This window comes from Eretmochelys imbricata, chromosome 3 (assembly GCF_965152235.1).
Source record: "Eretmochelys imbricata isolate rEreImb1 chromosome 3, rEreImb1.hap1, whole genome shotgun sequence".
In the NCBI taxonomy this organism is placed as follows: domain Eukaryota; kingdom Metazoa; phylum Chordata; order Testudines; family Cheloniidae; genus Eretmochelys; species Eretmochelys imbricata.
Window position 1 is genome coordinate 40,598,346 of NC_135574.1, and position 16,344 is coordinate 40,614,689.

The 16,344-nt window shown below is 39.4% G+C and overlaps 1 protein-coding gene across 1 annotated transcript in view; it reads left to right on the forward strand.

Annotated features, from left to right (window-relative positions):
- Positions 1–15,976, forward strand: part of DLGAP2 (DLG associated protein 2) — a 716,593-nt gene extending 700,617 nt beyond the window's left edge. The window contains exons 12-14 of the mRNA XM_077811569.1: positions 9,702–9,793; positions 13,356–13,508; positions 15,758–15,976. Of these exons, the coding sequence (XP_077667695.1) occupies positions 9,702–9,793; positions 13,356–13,508; positions 15,758–15,976 (464 nt within the window). The remainder of the gene's footprint in view (positions 1–9,701; positions 9,794–13,355; positions 13,509–15,757) is intronic.
- The last annotated feature ends 368 nt before the right edge of the window (positions 15,977–16,344 follow it).

Consider the following 16,344-nt stretch of genomic DNA (forward strand, 5'->3'; position numbering starts at 1 on the left):
ATTATGTCATGTTGGATTAATATTGATATCTGGATCCTTAACATCCCCTGTGCTTATAGCATCCTGCAGTTTAGATTACCATAAAGTACAGTGCTGCACCAGTGTAACCATACTTTTCAGATAGTTGTGTGGGACAGATGTCCATGAGGACATCATTTGGCTTGCTGCATTTTTATTGCTGTTTAGATCTGGTGAGACAATTTCAACAAAAAATAAATGTGGAGGAAATGAGAATTGAAATGTCATGACTTTATTTTTCTCCCATTTGCTGAACAACTCTATTACTGGTGGTGGTGCAAGAGAAGGAGAAAAGCCAGCCTCTTGTTGCTGAGATGGAGTCACTGAGATAAAATAAACATGGACTCCCTGTGATGCTGTTTTTACAGGATTATGTTTCAGAGAGCTGCACGTTGGCGGAGATTCTGCTGTTGCTGACACTGAAGTCAATTGAGTTATTACAGGTTTACGTGGTGTAATTGAGAGCAGATTTTGGCTCCAACTAATTGTAACATGTGGCATTCATACTGCTGCTTTATATAGCTATATGTCTCAAAGGTCCCTCATTTCAATGGACATCCCTCCTTTTACTCCCAAATTTACATGCATTAACTACAAACAAATTTGCATTGATATGATTTGCTTCAGGAAAAAAAAGAATCATGAAGTTATCAACAGAGTTATTTATATTAAAGGAATGAATTCCACAGCATTTTGAGTCTTCTGCATGAATAATTTTATTCATTTTGGGGTCTTTTTCACACACTGCATCCCACATTTAGGCCTTGGCAGACTGAGTGCTATTCTATCTACCATACCCCAGGTTTAGTGATAACCCAGCATGAAATTTATCTTGATGTATTTAAACATTTGGCAGATCCATGAAGAAAATAATCAGAAGTGCCTGGGCCAGAGGCAGCCAAGTGTATTTTTTCATCTTCCACTGGAACATACTATACCCAAGAAACTTCACAGCAGAGTTTGCCCATTCAAAATGTCACTGTTAATGCTGAATCCCTTATTTGAGTGTCAGATCTATTAATTGTACCACAAGTGCAGATATAGATGTATATCCCATAGGCGAACCTCGTACTTTACACAACCATTTATATTTCACAGATAATCTTGAAAAAGAGGGCTTAAAATAGAGTTATGTTTTAAAAAGCAATTTCACTTTGTGTGTTAGGACAATAGCCTTGAGATCTTAGAAAACTGTTTGATTGCCCTATTGATTTTTTTCTTTTACTGTAGCCTTTCTCCCATAATGTTGTTTTAAGATCTTCACTCATTGAGAAGGAAAGAATAATCACTGCACCAAAAATAACCTTTCATGTCTCAAAGTCCCTCTCTTTATTTATCTATTTACTTATTTATTTGCTCAGTTAACAGTAAATTATACTAGTGCATTTATTTCTGTAAATGTCATTTATTATTTATGTGGGTAGATATTGGTGTTTTTATAGTTAGGAAATTCTGGCTGTTTCCAGGGTAAGTCATTTGACCATGTTCACTGGAAAAGTGGCCCACGCTATTTTGCAAAGATATGTGTTTCTAAACAACAGCAATTAGAGTCTCAGTTTTGCATTCAGGAAACTACGTTAGGCTTACCACTGTTGGAGGGGTGGTAATGAGAAGATCACTATCCATGTTCCAGAGCTCCACAGCACAAAGAGAGTGAGGAGCCATGTGGTGCTCAGAGTGCAGCAGGGGAGTGATTTCTAATGGCAGCTGGGAGACTTGCAAAATAAGGCAGTGAGTAAGTAAGCTGTGCAGGGCACTGAGAGTTGTGGGAGCTAAAGACACCACACCACAACATAGGGAGAGGCAGGGGAGCCAGGAATACTATGGTACTCTTAAGTTCCACATTTGTCCTGTTTCTTCAGAACCTGGAAATTAACGAGCAGACACTACCTATGTGCATTGTTATGCCTGAGGGAATTCTGCAGTAAAAAATCTAAAATGATGTGCACAATATTTTAAAGTTCTGCAAAATTCTGCATATGTTATGTGTCAAAATAACACAATATGATCATGCCAGTTTCAGTTATTTTGGTAATTTATTTCAAAATACTTGTCAACAAGTATGTCTGTAACAATACAGATGATAAAAAAGATTCGGGATTTTTTTTTTACAAATAGATTCCTTTCTAGGCATATTAATACAGAACTTTGAATAATACTTCATTTAAACTACAATACAGAAAAGAGTTTCCTGCACCCCTAAGAAGCAGTGCAAAGGCTTGGGGGAGTCAGGGGTAACAGAGGAGCTGACGGAGGGGGAAATAATTTCTGGAGAGGAGCCTGTGAGTGAACCAGGAGGGTTGTTCGGTGTGAGAGAAGTATGGAACAGATTTTTTGGGTTTTTTTGGAGGGAAGGGACTGTTAGGGAGTTGGGGAGCCTCCCCCATGCAGACCCTGGCTGACCCCTAGCCTCTCCCAATCAGTCAGGCACATCTGCCTGTGTCCTCATGTGTCCCTGCATCCCTCTCCCCACTCCCATTCAGCCCCCACCCCAGGTTATGACACTCCACTAGCCCTTCTGAACCCCAGTCTATGTGACCCCCCCAACAACCCCACGTACCCTGCTCTGTCTATCCCCCCACCCATATGTGCCTCCTGACCTGGCCCCAGGGGCAGGGCGCTGTGAGGAACACAGCCTCCTCTTCCTTCCTTCCTCCATAGCTCACTGCTACGGCCAGTGAGCCGGTTGCCCTCTGTTCTGGTGCTACAGAGGCCCCTGATGGGCAAAAGGCATAACTGCAGTGACTCTTTGTCAGAATGTATTTTCTGTGGAGAAAAAAAAATCTGTGGGGGGACATGAATTCTGCACACACACAGAGGCACAGAATACCTCCAGGAGTAGCACATCAAGGAATGTTACAGTGGAAAGCCAAACCAACAGCCAAAGCCACCCAAACATTCAAATATATGGAAATTAAGAGATGAGGGAAAGTAGATAAACACTCAGATACATTTACAGTTCATACAGTACCCTAAATAAGTATGCCTAGTCCAAAAGCATTTTCATTCTGCCTCAGTGTAGTCACCCAACCTAGTCTAGATACTGTACCCAATTCCCAAGTACTATGGTGAATTACACGCAGTGAATGCCTAAGACAGCCCAAATGTCACTGCACTCTGATTCCAGATGTTCAGGGCTTTGGGTGAAAATTACTTGTCAGTGGCAATGCGTTTCTCGGGCAAAATTCTCCATATCACAAAGTACATTAACCATTGGCTCGCTTGTTGCTGATGTGAGAGGCCACAGAATGGGTATGGCAACTATGATACCCTTTGGCCCCTGAGGCAGTGTCTCTAGGTTAGATGGGAGAGGCATATTAGCAGAGCACTATGGAGAAGATCTACATTGCTGCTACTTGAGCTGGATCTATTGAATTGCTAAATATACTGGGAGGAGTTAAATTCTAGTGTTGTGAATCTGGCAGCTTTCAAGACCCACTAAAGGCTTGTCTGTATATCAGTTTGCACCAAGTTAGTTAAATTGGTTAATTAAACTAGTGAAAACTCCTGAGTGGACAGACTTATATCAGTTTAGCTTGGCCCTGTAAATTTGCAGGGCCAGCTAAATGCATATAAACCAACTTTAAATTAATTTAAGTGTCCACACACAAAGTTTTACTGAATTAACTAAACTGATTTAAAATCACACCTTTACATATATCAGGGCAACTTGTGTGTGTAGGCCTAAAATGCAAACTTTTAAAAAATAGTCTACTATTTGTGGAATTCTGTATGAAAAAAAAACAAGACTTGGAAAGATTTGGAATGAAATTTACTGTTCAAACTACCTTGATTCATTTTGTAACCACTTCAGTCCATAAGACAGTAGATTCCTCCAGGTGGAAGGTATATATTTGGATTTCTCGTGGTAGGTCCTATTGCACTGCAATCCTGATTCTTACACAGGCAGAAAGCAGCATCTCCTCCTCTCTTGCAGACTATCCCTCTTTTACAGTGTTGCGTCTCCTCCTAGCTTCTCTGATCAGTTCCCCCACCTTCTTGGTATGTTCCTGACTCATCATCTCGACACATTCGCTTCACCCACGACCACCTGTTTTGCTCCCATGACCCTTATTCCACCTCATGCCTACCTTTTCCTCACTATTTTTTTCCCATCCTGCTTGCACGCCTCTGTTCCGATTCTCCAGCTTTCCCTCTTGCCTTCCCTCACCTGTTTCTGCTACTATTTCTTCTACTTTCCAGGTCTTGGTGGAGCCCCTTTTCTGTGGTTACCTGTTACTCTTTCTCCCTTCCCATGCTGCTGTTCCTTCCAAGTTTCTCCAGAATCCACACAAAGACCTATATACCAGACGCTCCACCTACCTTGCAGCACCCATAGATTTGCACCACTCTGGATTTTCAGGGACGAGATGGTTATCTGCAGCAAAATACTGTGACCCTAGGCACACCTGTAGTCACACCCTACATACAACTGCAATGATATTTGTACAAAGTATGCCTTGTAAGGTATCATGTGAAAGCTAGGAACCTGCTGATTATTAATACTATTATAAAATGCATGTGTTAACCTTATATGTGAAGTTAGAAATTCCCTCTGTATGATGTTACTAGAGCATGTTTAAGACAAGACAGCCTAATCTAGGTAAAGGCGATAAACAGGTCTGTGCTAGACAAAGGAATGTGGATTGACCTCAATTTACATATTAGCAGTAAACAAAGCCATTGCTAAACTAGCAGGGGTTATCCTGGTGCTGAACTCGAGAGAGCAGACTGAGCCCCCAGGAGGCCGTCCTGACTTGTAAGACAGAGACATCCCTTTGGGATATAAGGAACACAGAGATACTCCATCTTGATCCTTCACCTTAGGAGACAAAGAAACCAAGTGATTTGATATCTGTGATGTGTCCTGGCCAGTAAAAAGTTGGGTAAGAGACTGGGGGTAAAATAAACCTTTTTGAACAAAGACTGTAACTTGCTACATTAAAGTTTAGACTTTCAGATGCATGTTTTCACTTTTATTTGCTTGTAACTATCTCTACTTTTTATCTCTTTTAGTTGGTATCACTTAATCCATGCTCTTTTGTTAGTAAACTTGTTTTACATTTATTACAAGCCAGTTCTGTGCTGTGTTTGAAGGGAAGGGTGTATCTACCCCAGTTAAATTAATAAAATGTGATGTACTGACTAATTAACAGAGCAGCAATCTTAATATTGTCTGTGGATGCACAGTGGTAGGAGCTGTGCATTGCAGAGAAACATCTCTGAGGCACTCGGGCTGAAGTTTATCGATCGTTACCTGCTAGGCAAGATCTGGGCCAGGCAAGCCTGGAGCAGTTTGCTGGTGAAGGAGACAGATTAGGGTGACCGGGAGCTGACACACAGTCTAGCTGCCAGCTCACTCTTGCTGAGGAAGAGAGGTAACACAGTGTCTCACAATTCTGGGTATCCCCAGCAGCATGTTACAAATACTAACAGTAGCAAAGCAAGATTCTCATTAGAAATGAACAAGTTTACTTTGCCTTCCCTTCTCACCACAGCAGTCTTGGGCCACAGTGAAGTGACCCTTCCCCACAATGATGAAAATTGGATGCAGCCCTCTAGAGCTTTTAAAAGCTAACACTGCCCAGTGGAGGGGAAAATTGCTTTCCCAATGAAGGGATTAGCATAATACTTGATGCCTGGACAGGAGGGGAGCAAGCTCAGTCTGCAACTGGGCTCTTGTTCGTCTTGAATCCATGCTTTGGAGACACATTTCCTAAATGAAATGGTTCACATTTCCCAAGCAGTGCAGGAAATTAAGCAATATATATTAAAATTAATGAAAGAGGTGTGGCTAAATCCCCTATACTGCTCTGAAAATCTCAATTAGTATATTTTGTTATGTCCACCAATTAATAAGAAAGCGTTCCAGGTGTCTTATTCTAAGTAAAAGTTATACTTTTATTTTAACTAAAAAGCTTACTTACATATTTTCCCTTTCCTGTTCAGGTATCCAGTCCATCAGCATCTGTTGGAATTTAAATAAAAAATTAAATGGCTAAAGAATATCTTTGTTTCCCCAAAACAGTATTTTAAAGCCAATAAAACACTGTGTAAGGAATCTAAGAATCTCTCTTAGCACATTAAGTGTTCTGCCTATATCTTCTCCCTCTTTGAATCCTCCTTCAGTTAGCTGGAAAGTGGATCTACATATATTCTCATTCTGTTCACAAGGATTCCATTGTGCAACTTTTGTGACAGTAGACATAATGTAAGATTAATTCCATGGAAATTTGTCAGTTAGGTAACATCTCAATAGCATGAAAAGCTGTGGGATTACTCAAGCTAAAATTAAGCGTGTCGTGCTTTTGAGCGTGCCCTGTAAGATTTCACTGCAGATTTGAGACAGCGGCTCCCCACTTTCATTTTTAAAAAGCAGCTAGAATGTCAATGGTTTGGTGTGTAGTCAAGACTCTGTAGTGTACTTTATCAATTATGTAAGATTCATGGCATAGGCCTGATTCTGTGCTTGTTAAAGTCAATGGCAAAACTCCCACTGACTCAGTAGAGGAAGGTTTATTTCTGATTTCCAAACCACCCCACTGACATATGTCATATATTTTTAATCTTCCATTCTCATGGTTATACAACTTATTGAACTAAAATAGACATATTTGACAGTTACACTATTTGACATTTTTAACTGACACAACTTGTGCTGCAATAAAATGCCATCCCAGACTAACAAACCTATACATAGTGCTAAAAAACATGTGTGTTGTGAACGAGGTTTGCAGTTCAGTAAGAAGATTTAAGTTTAAAAAAAATTTATATAGTAAGTACTAAATATAATTTACTCACAAGCACAAAAAATTAGAAGTAGATTACAATCAAAATGACAACTTTCATATAGAATTATGATTTCATATATATGTATTATATATAACTTAGATGTTAATGCCTGAGAATTAAAAAACGATAGTGTTTTAAGAGGTTCAGTAACACATTTATTATTGGTAGTTTCCTCATTATTATCATATCGACTGCAACTGAGCAGAACTATTTTAACCTACGGGGAGTAGCGCTTAAGCAGAATCATGGTTACTTTTGTGTAAATCTGTATAACCTTTATCTACCCCTTTGTGCACATGTGATATAGAACTGTATTCGATTGTATGATTACATCATATATCCCAAATAATATGATCTCGCATCACACAGGATTTTTTTCTGCAGTATTATAACATGCTTGGTCCATGTGGAAAAGTTTCTGTGGCATTATTTGTGCATCTTGTATACAAATAACTTTCACAATCTCTCTATAAGACCTGAACCTATTCCTGTTGAAGTCAGTGGTACAATTCCCATTCTCTTCAGATGGAGCACGAGCAGGGTCCTAAATAGTGGTACTCAATGGGAGAAGATTAGTTAATTAATTAAAGAGTGTATTGTAATTCACACTCATGAGGGAACAGAGCTAAAGTTGCATGACCATTTCCTGACTTTTGAGTGGTTAACTGTACAACCTTGATTTTCTCTTAGTAGGTTTTTCTTATATGGAATTGATAGATATGTTGGTTAATTTCATCATCGTTCATTGATTAGCAAAATTCTTTCTACGGATTACAAACATCTCAACCTCTACAGTCTCTAACATTCATCATCCCTTCATGGAGATAATCAATCTGCACTCATCAGAATAACTCCCCAATGCATGAAATTAATAACAAGGTTTTGGCTGTGTATTAATTCTGTGCTAAAGATTATGAACTGAAGTATTTTAATACTTAATTTAATTACAGTAAAGCTGAGAAACATGAATAAGAGAGATTCTCACTTGTTATAACTTTCTAAGTATGATTTACTTATTTAAATGTAAATAAAGTTAAGAAAGACTGTAGCAAAAGGTAGGCTCTTAATAATACATATTGGTTCACCAATCCCAGTGCTATAACATGTTACCCCCTGCTAAGAGCTAACTTTTGAAAGGTGATGTGTTGCAGTGTACTTCTGATATAGTATCTGCTTCAGTCCTTTGTTTCTAGCACTGCTGAAATATCATTCTAGACCTCTACAAGACTGGCACAAATCAGTATAGTAGGGTTTACTGAATTTGGTAGAAAGAAAAGGAGTACTTGTGGCTCCTTAGAAACTAACAAATTTATTTGATCATAAGCTTTCGTGAGCTACAAATAAATTTGCTAGTCTCTAAGGTAAGCTCATATGCTTTGTTAGTCTCTAAGGTAAGCTCATATGCTTAGGTGCTCTGTTTAATTTGGGCCTTTATGGATAGTCCTAAGTATGGGTCAACATGTACCTGCACCATTCCAGGAAGATCTCTGGGAGGCATTCAGGCTCAGGTTCCTCTGAGGTTCTTGTAGTAGGGTACTGGGTTCTGGTCAGGGTCGGGGCAGCATCCACAGAATTGTTAGTGTAGTTCCGAGTGAAGGATCTTTATCATTTGAGCTTTCAGAGGTAGAAGGTGAAATCCTGGCTTCATTGAAATCAATGGCAAAACTCCAGTGGGGGTTGGATTTCACCAGGAGAGAGAACATTTTGATTGTGAGATTCCCAGACTGGGTTTACAAAGCAGGCATCATCTTTTTACCCATAAACTGGGCAAATTTAGTATTAACATCATTCAAAGACAATTAACAAAGAAGTCCAGAATGCATTTCCAGGCATCTGAAGAAGTGGGGTTTTTACCCACGAAAGCTTATGCTCAAATAAATCTGTTAGTCTTTAAGATGCCACCGGACTCCTTGTTGTTTTTGTGAATGCCATTTTACAAAGTCTCTTTTCAGTATAAAACAATGTTTTAAGGAAAACTAATACAATATTGTTCTTGATTCATAATTATTTTATATTAAGATATTAACACATGAGCTAGCACTTAATATTTTATAGAGACTGTGCTTTAGAAAGATGTAGTACTTTAATTAGTTACTAGAATGTTAATGCATGGAATAAGCCCTGGCTAGTTAACAGAGCCCTGCTGCCTACGATGTGCTCTTAGGCCCTGATCCCAAGCCTGTTAGCATCATCAATAAATCATATTCCACTGTGGAGTAAAGATATTATTGGGTTGAGCTCCAGATTGTTAGTTGTGCCTGAAGATGCTTGTGAGATAAGGTTAGAAAAACTGATGGACTGTGGAGTTGAATAACAATTTAGAACAGTGCTTGTGACAATCCACTGGTCTTATTGACTTTCATGGGCTGCTGAAGTATTTAAAGTTAAGTGCATACTTGAGTGCTTTGCTGGATAGGGACTAAAGCATTTGCTAAAATAACTTCAGGATGATGACCCTTGGGACTGAGCTTTGGTTTTGTCATTTACTGTATAAATCAAGGTTTGCCTTAAAACTAAAATCTGAGTGCCTACCTCAGCAAGTTATTTAATATTTTCTCAAATCTTTGATTTCCTAGGAAGTGGAGACAGTGTTAGGCTTGCCCTCTTTTCCTACGTTAACCGTCCCTGCATTCTTTCCAATTAGTAATGTATTGTTTATTATTGCCAGGGGAGCAGGGAGGTTGGGTATAATGCTATACACAGCCTCAGAGTCTCCTGATAACTGCATCTTCCTCAGAAGTAGTTTGTCTACATAGTCTCTAAAACATAACAAAATAGTTACTAATATTCTGAAATAATAGGAGTTCAACTCAGTACTTGTATCTCATCACAGTTTTGCATTAACATTGCTTCAAAGACACCGGTTGGCAAAAACCTGTCTGCTTGTTCAGTTCTAGGTAAGATCCGAAGTGCTGTTGGAAGTGCTCAGCTCCTTATGTCTCAGAAATTCCAGCAGTTTTATTGGCTTTGTCAACAGAATCTGGTAAGTCAATATCCCTACCCACCTCTCCCTAATCCCTCCAATATCCTGGGACTGGCAGCTACAACTGCATGGCATACATATTACTGGATAGTTTAAGCAAGTTAATACCTACATTGATCCACAAAAAATTGGTTTTAACATTCCAGTTCAGAGCCAAATTTAACCATCTAGTTACTGCACCTGCATAAAGTTGTACAAGTCCTGCCGTTTCACTTTGGAGGGTTCCCATGGCCCTTATTGTCCTAGAACTCTCTTTTTTTCTTCTTAAGCTGAGTCTGGCCATAAAAATATAGAATGGAGCTTCTTATTTTTCCCACAGAGTAAACGTAATTTCAGGCTAGGCAACTTTTATTTCAGATTAAAGAAAATAAACAAATATAAACTCTCTGTGAGACAGAAAACACAGTGACTTCATTTTGTAATATTCTGTATCTAAACTGAGAATGGCAGCCACCTTAGTAGTAGGGAAGAGAAGACTTCCCTTGATTTAAAGTTTCAGTACAAAGAGAACAGAATTGGCATGTGTTTCGGTTATATAATTACATATATACAGGTCTGATCCTGTCAAGTCAATGGGAAATGAATGCATGGAGTGCTTACAGCATTGGGCCCCATATTTTGCCTAGCCAATGATATATAAAAAGTCCTAGAGCTAGAGGAGCTCCAGTGCATTATCTGGTAAAATGATTGTTTTGGAAGTCCCCAAGAGTCTAATTCAGTTCTAAATGTTATTTTCATTAATATAATATGACAACTGCTATCAGGGATATGGAAACTGTTGGTACAAGATATTTATCTGTACAAGAACATCATTCTTCTAGTGAAGTACATTTTGTGATAAACCCATTCCTACTTACTCAGGTTCATTTTCAACGTTGAATATAATCTTTACCTTTTGTTTCCCTCTCTGCTTCTATTTAAAAAGTGCTAAATTCTGTAGCTTGTGTCACAGAAGACATGACCTAGGTGACTAGCTATACAAAATTGATCATTCATTAATATTTACTGAATAACCTTTTAAAGGCATGGCAGTATATTCACACTGCAGATGCACATTTTGTTGCTTGTCACCTACAAAGTTAAACATCCAGGGTTTGAAAATTGTATCCAAAATGTTACTGAGAAAGTCATTTAAAAAATGTCTTACTTTGAATATTGTGTATGGTCCTGATCCCAGCCCACTGACGTCAGTGGGGAACTTAGCCAGATACAGATCATTTAGCATTAAATCCACCACTTAAATGCAATAGCCTCTCTTTGGGGTAGAACACAGCAGTTTTCCAACAGCACACAATAAGACTAAATAAATATTTAGGACAAGAAGTGGGAAAATTCCACCTTATACCAGTTGAAACTACAGTGAGGATTTAGGAAGACAGAATATAATTACCCAAAAAAGAATTTATCTAAGACAATGAACCCTCATCCTTAGACTTGCGAGAAGTGCTCTGAGATCTTTGAGTAGCACAATTGGTCAAGCTCTTGGTTAAAAGTCTCTTAGAAAAGACTCTCAACTGGTGTAAATCACATTGCTCTTTCAACTTCAAAGGAGATATGCCAACTTACATCAGCTGAGAATCTGGCCCATACTAACAACTAGAAAGAGCATTGTTGGTTCATTACTACTCCCTACACAACCACCTGCACCAGTGTTTGTAACTGCTGAGTTTTCTTTGATGATTCCTCACCAATGTTCTATTCAGCCCTGACCCTGCTCAGCTTGTGAGATCTAATGAGATCACACTCAAGGGTGTCATGGTTGCAGCAGACCAACACATAAGCATTGTCAAGGCCCTTTTTGTTAGTTCTTTGCTCCCTGCAGGATAAAGGCTGCAGTCATAAATAATCTAGTTTTAGAAGCAAAGTCTGAATTCAAAATTAGGTACAAACAAATGAAAAGTTGCTGAATAAATTCAAACTTGAACAAGGCTTTTCCAAGCTTAGATGTTTCTAATATTAGTCCTTTTGGCTGGGGTTACCCTTCGAAAATAATGTACATTATTGATTTATACATATTAGCAGCAGGAGGTAGCCCCCTTGTGGTCCAGAGAATACAAAACAAGCTCCAGTCAACAGCAGCTATGTTGGAAAATATACTGTACTGAAATAGGTATGAGCAGAGCTGGGTGTACAGAAGAGCCATTGCCTTCAATTCAGAAGGGGATGACAACGCACAATAAGTAGCCTCCAGCAGGCATCTTCTTATGGGTCTGTAATGTAAATTGGGAAAATGACAAGAAGGATTGAGAAGGCTGTGTTATAGTGGAGGAAGAACAGGTTGAAATAAAAGCTATTTTAAATGTTGTACATTGCCACAAGACTCACCTGACGTGGACTGCATATAGGGGACCAATATCTTAAAATGAGTGGAGTCACACCAGTTTACATACCAGTTCAGGATCTGGCTCCTGTGACTTACTTGGACACAGGCTACAAATTATGTTGGAATAGACACAATTTTTAAATTAAATGTTTTAAGTCCCTCTAAACGTCATCTTTCCCCACAGGAAGTTTCCACTGAATCCACTGAGCTCCCATAAAAAAAGATACTTCCTTTAGCAGCGAAAGGCGGGGTTTCAAGTGAACTAATTAGAGACCTACTCATGAAGGGGGATGTCCTTCCCCCTTCTTATCAGATTCACAAGCCATTGACTCCCCACAGACTGGGCTACAGTGTGTGTGGAGGCTGCTGCAGGCAAAGGTCTACTGTGGTGGTTGTAGATTGTCTCCACGGCTGCTCTGAGGCCTAGAGGGAAAGATTCCTTACTGCTGTCTTCACAGAGATCCTTACCACTCAGGCCATCTCTCTCTAAAGTTGTCCAGCTGGTATAGCACTCTCAAGAAAATGCCTACACAGCAAAGGATTATGTCCCCATAATAGCTTTTCTTATATAATTTCCCTTTAGTACCCAAATGGATTCATAATCAGATGAAGGGTCTTCAGGCCAATTCATTACCACTATTATTGGCTGTCCATTAAGTCATACTGCCTGCCCTTGGCATAGAAACTACCTAATCAAAATATTTTGAGGGAAGAACTTGCCCAGCCCTTTTGGGACCAACCAATAGAACTTTTAAAATGTCTTAGATAAGATATTTGTGCTGTACATAAACCCTAAGACCTGAGAAAATGTAATAGCAACAGTAAGCATAAGCTCGAAATTAATTCATAACATGATTATTTTTGTCTTCTACTCAGATATCACTAGTGGGATAAAAAAAATTGGTTTCTCATGTTCTCCTTCCTCTGTAATGATCCGCAAACATAGTCTGTATGACAGCTTACTACATTTTAAAAATGCAGGTCAGCTTTGCACAAGAATCTGCACAAGCTACAAGAATCAGTGTATAATGTATAACTCATAGATTTTGGGGTTGTATGCGAGGCACATATTTTCAGTCACAGTTCCCAGCCTCATAATTTACATTGCCTTAGCACTGTGTATCACTGTAACAATAGAAACGGTCACCAGGCATTTTCAACTGTATACAAAGGCGCTTTAAAGAACGTTGTTCAATGGCTTCCAGTCTATTTATATTTTCTCTATTGTGCATATGTCAGGACCCCAGTGCCATGCCAAGGCCAACTTCCCAGGACCTAGCAGGATTCTGGGACTTATTGCAGCTTTCAATTGAAGACGTCAGCATGAAGTTTGATGAACTGCACCAGCTGAAACTCAATGAATGGAAACTAATAGAATCACCTGAAAGGAAGGTAAGCAGGCCAGATACAATAAAATTTCCCTTCAGATTATAGTGATAAGGCCTCCTAGTGTTACAGTCAGTCCAGAAAGTGATTGGTTTCAAACCTGAAAATAGAAAGTGACTATTTTCCATTGCCTCATTAACAGACGACACTGTCCAGAATCAGGGCCTTGAGGTTTATTTTTGCTTTCTTCTCCCATTTTTGGTTTAAATTGTAAGCTATAAATAATAAAGGTATAAATATCCCTACCAGCCCTGTGCCTAGTCACTGTCATTTGGCCCCTTGAATTCTGATAACAAATGACTAGGAGCAGATTGGAATTGAAAGATGCTCTGATTCATTCAGATTGAAAATGCAACTGAAATAAAGTCCCTCATGCTGTCACACTGCGAGCAGTTAATATCTGGGGACTGCATCCTCTACTTCCTTCCTAATGGGGAGATCTGACTCCCCAAGATCTCTGGCTCTCTGGGGCTGTGCACCATCCCCTCTGAGAATCTCGAGGACTGCAGATCAGCCTGTGAACCTTGTGTGGATAGAGGTTGCATCCTTGTGAATTTCATGCTGTCTGCACTTGGGCTCTCAGGCTCCACATCCCTGCGGCCCCCCTTGTTCACACCAGTAGCAGCACAGATTGCAAATGAGCCACAGTGGCAATATTGCTGTGTATCTGCTTTCTTCTTTACGCTCCTGGCTCCATCTCTGCTGATTACAATATTGTACAAACAGGGAGGGTGTCTTTAGCTTAGAGTCAGTGAAGCTGGCCCCAACTGAATACTTATTTGGTTTTGGAATGCGACTGGAGGCATCTTGTCAGAAGTTGATGTGCTCTTTCACTTCTTCAGGCATTTAGTATAACTGCCTGCTCCTCATCTTGAGTTGCTTGGCCAGGTAGCTGGTGGGTAGGGAGTTTCGCTTTTGCTGATGGTGGGGGTGAAAGTAAAAGATGATTATAGTGGCGGCATTGGTGATTGTCTAAGGAGGAAACTAAATCCTAGTAAAGAGAGAGAAGATGGGAGGAAGGGCACTGGGATGTAATGCTGCTGGCTGAAAATAGCAAATAAAAACAAAGTATTCTGGCAGAACATGCTTTCAGGAAGAACGGTGCCTGTGTCCCCTCTCAGGACTCTGCAATAAGTCCTTTAATTTGGAAAGTTGGAACAAGACTGCCAAATACTGTAAAATCTAACCAGTGATAAGTGCATTTGACTATTAGGTTCACTAGTTGCAATAAGAAAACCTACACAATTCATGCCCCTCAAAAGATCTTTATGACATAGGTCTTGCAGTGGATTAAATTAACAATGTCCTATGTAAATAGTGACCCACTGTATTGATCATTATTGCAGCATTAACATGTACTAATGGCGGAAAGCTGCATCATGATAACAATGCCACTGACGCAGGAGGATACATATCATCCAAAGCTTTCAGTTCACAGTCCCACTCAGCAAATGAGTCAAAATAGGAGATCCAAATTTTGAAATAAACTCTGCATTTCATTTTTCAAAACAATATCAGGCTTAATAGCTGCAGAATTGAGCTACCACAAGCATTATACAAACATGTATTAAGAAGCACTTTATATTCTAATAATTTCTCAATATGATTTTTTTAAGGTATTCTGGGCTGATGTATGGAACCATTAGCCCTACATTTCCATCGGTCTAGTTTGCTTTTGTACGTTACCTTTTTGCAATTCAGAGAGGAGACTACACTAATAGAGATATATACACAGCTGCTATCTCATACCCAGCTGAGGCTAAACTCAGTATGATTAATTTAATTAAAATCCTGTCCTGCTAATCTTAGACAGGCTTTTCATTGGACCAGAACATCCAGATACACTGAGTTCTTATCAGCCTGTGCTTCTGAACATAATGGATATAATGATGTGCCAGGTAAAATAAAATTATCACAAACATGAAAGTGAGGTTTGCAGCGTGCATGTGTACAGTACCTGCAATGAGAGTAAATGGAGATTCACTCTTTATACTGTGCTATTGTACTGCAATGCAATGCATTGGAATTTGCACTGGATTCTGCAATAGCTGTTCCCCCCCCACCCCCCCGGAGTCCCCAGAACTGATGGTGATTAATGTTTTACATTAATTAGCTCATCTCAGAGTATAAATTGAGCATGTTTATTAGTTGTGTGACAAGTATTTTTTCAATTGACATTTCTCTAATGTGCATGTTTTATTGATATGGTGCCTTTCACATTTAACTCACTTTTCAATTTTCAATAACCATTGTAGGAAGAAAGGAAGGTTCCTCCTCCAGTACCAAAGAAGCCCCCAAAAGGAAAATTCCCTATAACGAGAGAAAAGTCTCTCGACCTACCTGACAGACAACGTCAAGAAGCCAGAAGACGACTAATGGCTGCTAAGAGAGCAGCCTCCTTTCGGCAGAATTCAGCCACAGAGCGGGCAGACAGCATTGAGATCTATATCCCAGAAGCCCAAACCCGGCTTTAAAGACAGAGCGCTGCAGAGTGTCCTTTTTAAAAACAAATGCTTGTACAGTTTGTCACTTACCTGGTAATTTTTTCTCATTCTCTCCACTGAATATGCCCTTGCTGTTGTGTTCTTTGTGCCATAAGCACAGTGGAATGCTTTTGATTTCCTCAGAGTTTGCTGAGCTCCTTGCAAGAACTACTTCTTTTTGTATTTATTGTCTGACTTACAATCAGCTACAATGGATAGGGCTTGTTGAGACCTGACTTATCCAATATGTTCTCAGAGGACAACAAGAAACACCTCTTGAGATGGAACCCAGCTTACTTTTTTGTTATTTATATTTTTATAAATTGTGTGATAATTAAGGATAAGAATAACAAACTATA